This window comes from Amphimedon queenslandica, unplaced genomic scaffold (genome assembly GCF_000090795.2).
Source record: "Amphimedon queenslandica unplaced genomic scaffold, v1.1 AMPQUscaffold_13444, whole genome shotgun sequence".
NCBI classification, from domain to species: Eukaryota; Metazoa; Porifera; class Demospongiae; order Haplosclerida; family Niphatidae; genus Amphimedon; species Amphimedon queenslandica.
The window spans coordinates 305,410-307,766 of NW_003546320.1; the positions used below are offsets into that span (position 1 = coordinate 305,410).

General features: G+C 38.4%; 1 protein-coding gene across 1 annotated transcript in view; it reads right to left on the minus strand.

The window, feature by feature from the left end:
* Positions 1-1,170, minus strand: part of LOC105312452 (zinc finger MYM-type protein 1-like) — a 2,110-nt gene extending 940 nt beyond the window's left edge. The window contains exon 1 of the mRNA XM_019995467.1: positions 16-1,170. Within this exon, the coding sequence (XP_019851026.1) occupies positions 16-1,170 (1,155 nt within the window). The remainder of the gene's footprint in view (positions 1-15) is intronic.
* Between the last annotated feature and the right edge of the window lie 1,187 nt (positions 1,171-2,357).

Below are 2,357 nucleotides of genomic sequence, written 5' to 3' on the forward strand. Positions count from 1 at the left end.
GGTAGTTTGCTCAACATGAGAGCAATCTGGAGTAGCATCAACAATAACCGAATAATACTTGGCATTCATTAGTTCTTCTAAAATTGTCTGTCTCACATGATATGCACAGGCAGATATAAACTCATTCTGAGAATCACTGGATAGGTAATGCACAGGTAACCGCTTTCCTTCTTTCTGTGATTCAGCCACTTTAATTACATGCTCTCGCAACAAGGGATCATAATGACTGAGAAGCTCCATAATACCTAGGAAGTTACCATTATCTCTATGACCTATTTTCTGTGTCGACCCTCGAAATGCCAATCCCCGTTCACCCAAAAAGAGAATAACATCAATAATCCTCTTCAGAATCTCTCTCCACCTTAATTTCTCAGATCTAATGTCGTCACTTAATCGAACATCTATACCATCATCGTGTAGGTGCAACTCTGCTTCTCTCCACCGAATGTAATTCTCCCTGTGAGTAATGCTTTTTTCATGCATTGGAATTCTATCATACAGCTTTTTCCATCCAATTTCGGTAGACCATCCTGTAACACTTGACAAGTGACTAACTTCACTGCAAGAAAAAATTCGACAGGGAAAACAAAATAAAGCTGTCTTTTCCTCACTCCAAACCAACCAATCACGTTCCACGTAGTTGCCATTCTGCAGTTTAGAAGTCAAAATTGATACGGGAAATTTTACGTTCTTACTATCTCTAGGAAAAGACTTTGGATAATGAATCGGACCAGAGAGAATGGTCTGCTTAACTTCAGAATCAGTCAGTGTGGTTTTTAGCAGTTTACCAATGTCACACCCATTCGGAGTGTAACAAGTGTCGGGCTCCTCATGTTGTGCCACGGATGCCTGTGTCAAAGCGTTGTTGAGCGGACTGGATGAAGTACCATGTCCACATAAATCCATCACAGAGTCAATATCACTATTGCTATTCTTGTCGCTTAACTTCAAGTCATCACCAACGTTGGCAAGATCATCACTGCAGCTGCTTGCATCATCATCATCAGTATTAAGATTGTGAGCTGTGCTACTGCTACTGTGCGGGGTGCTGCTGGTTCCAACTTTATGAAAACCAACACTAAACAATGTGTGGGAATTTTTAAGAGCAGCAGTTTCCTTTTCCTTTCTACGCTTTCGCTTCTCAGAGCCAGACAAATATGATCTTTTCATTTTAATGATTGTGCTTGCACATGTGCCTAGGCATATGCATGACTGCCTAGCCACACCCCATACAATTTTTTGTAATAATAAAGAAAATTAATTATTTATTGCAAAGGGCCCCTAGTTTTAATCTTCCCCTGGGCCCCATGTCTTCTCTCAGCGGGCCTGCTTCCAGCCACCAAGCAGAAGCAGAGCCAGCACCTGAAGTATGTTTTAATGAAAAGACAAGGGTAGGTAAAACTTTAGTATACCTTACCGTAAGGCTTATTGCCATTGCTACTTGTACACTGACGTAAACGGAGCCTTGCCAGTACTGAAAAGCCATGTGTATACAGTGTTATAGTGTAATGGATTATGTGCCTGCATGAGCACTAGTGTTTACTTCAGGTATGTAGTCTTGTACATACTAACACAGTGGATGGCTTTAAGTTTGGTGTAGAGAATTTCAGTTTCTGGAATTTGTGGCCATGTGCCATTGAGCATGCACATAATAGCTTAAAATGTTGGATTTTTTTAATGTGGCAAATGGCTATCAAAACACAAAACTATCCACTATATGGAATTGTAAGTTAGGTATAACCATATGGATGTGGCAGCCTGGTGAGGTCCTAATTTTTTCTTGAGATAATGTGAATCATTACATCTATTTCAGAGTTTATGAATAACTCTTCATTAATTTGCCTATAATTAGCAATTCAAAGATCAATAATGTACATTATGTTATGCGTTATATCATATTCTCTTCCTTTCTCTTTTCCTTTAAGAGAGAGAGATACAGCTCTTGGTAGTGATTTTTTCCAATTGGATGATTTTAAGAAACACCGGGCAAAATGAAAGACCTATTATAAGTGAAGGCATTGGAGATACACATGTCTGTTAGTAATCATTTTTACTTTACCATTATTATATTTAAATTATCTCTGATCTTTGTCCTTTTTTAGATTTGGGTGTACAGGTTGTACAATATGTATTGGGGTTTGAGTTCAATTTAATGTCCTTCAAGAATTATCTCATAATCTACCAGTCATTGCAAAGTAAGTAAATAAGAAATAAGTAAAGAAAAGTAAAAATTAATAAGCAGGGTTTCATAGAAAGGGGGCTGGCACTGGGATTCCCCCCCACATTAGGTTTCTCCCCCCCACAAAAAATTTTTGTATAGAAGCCTGCTCAATAACTAAGAAACGAAACTTAACTTA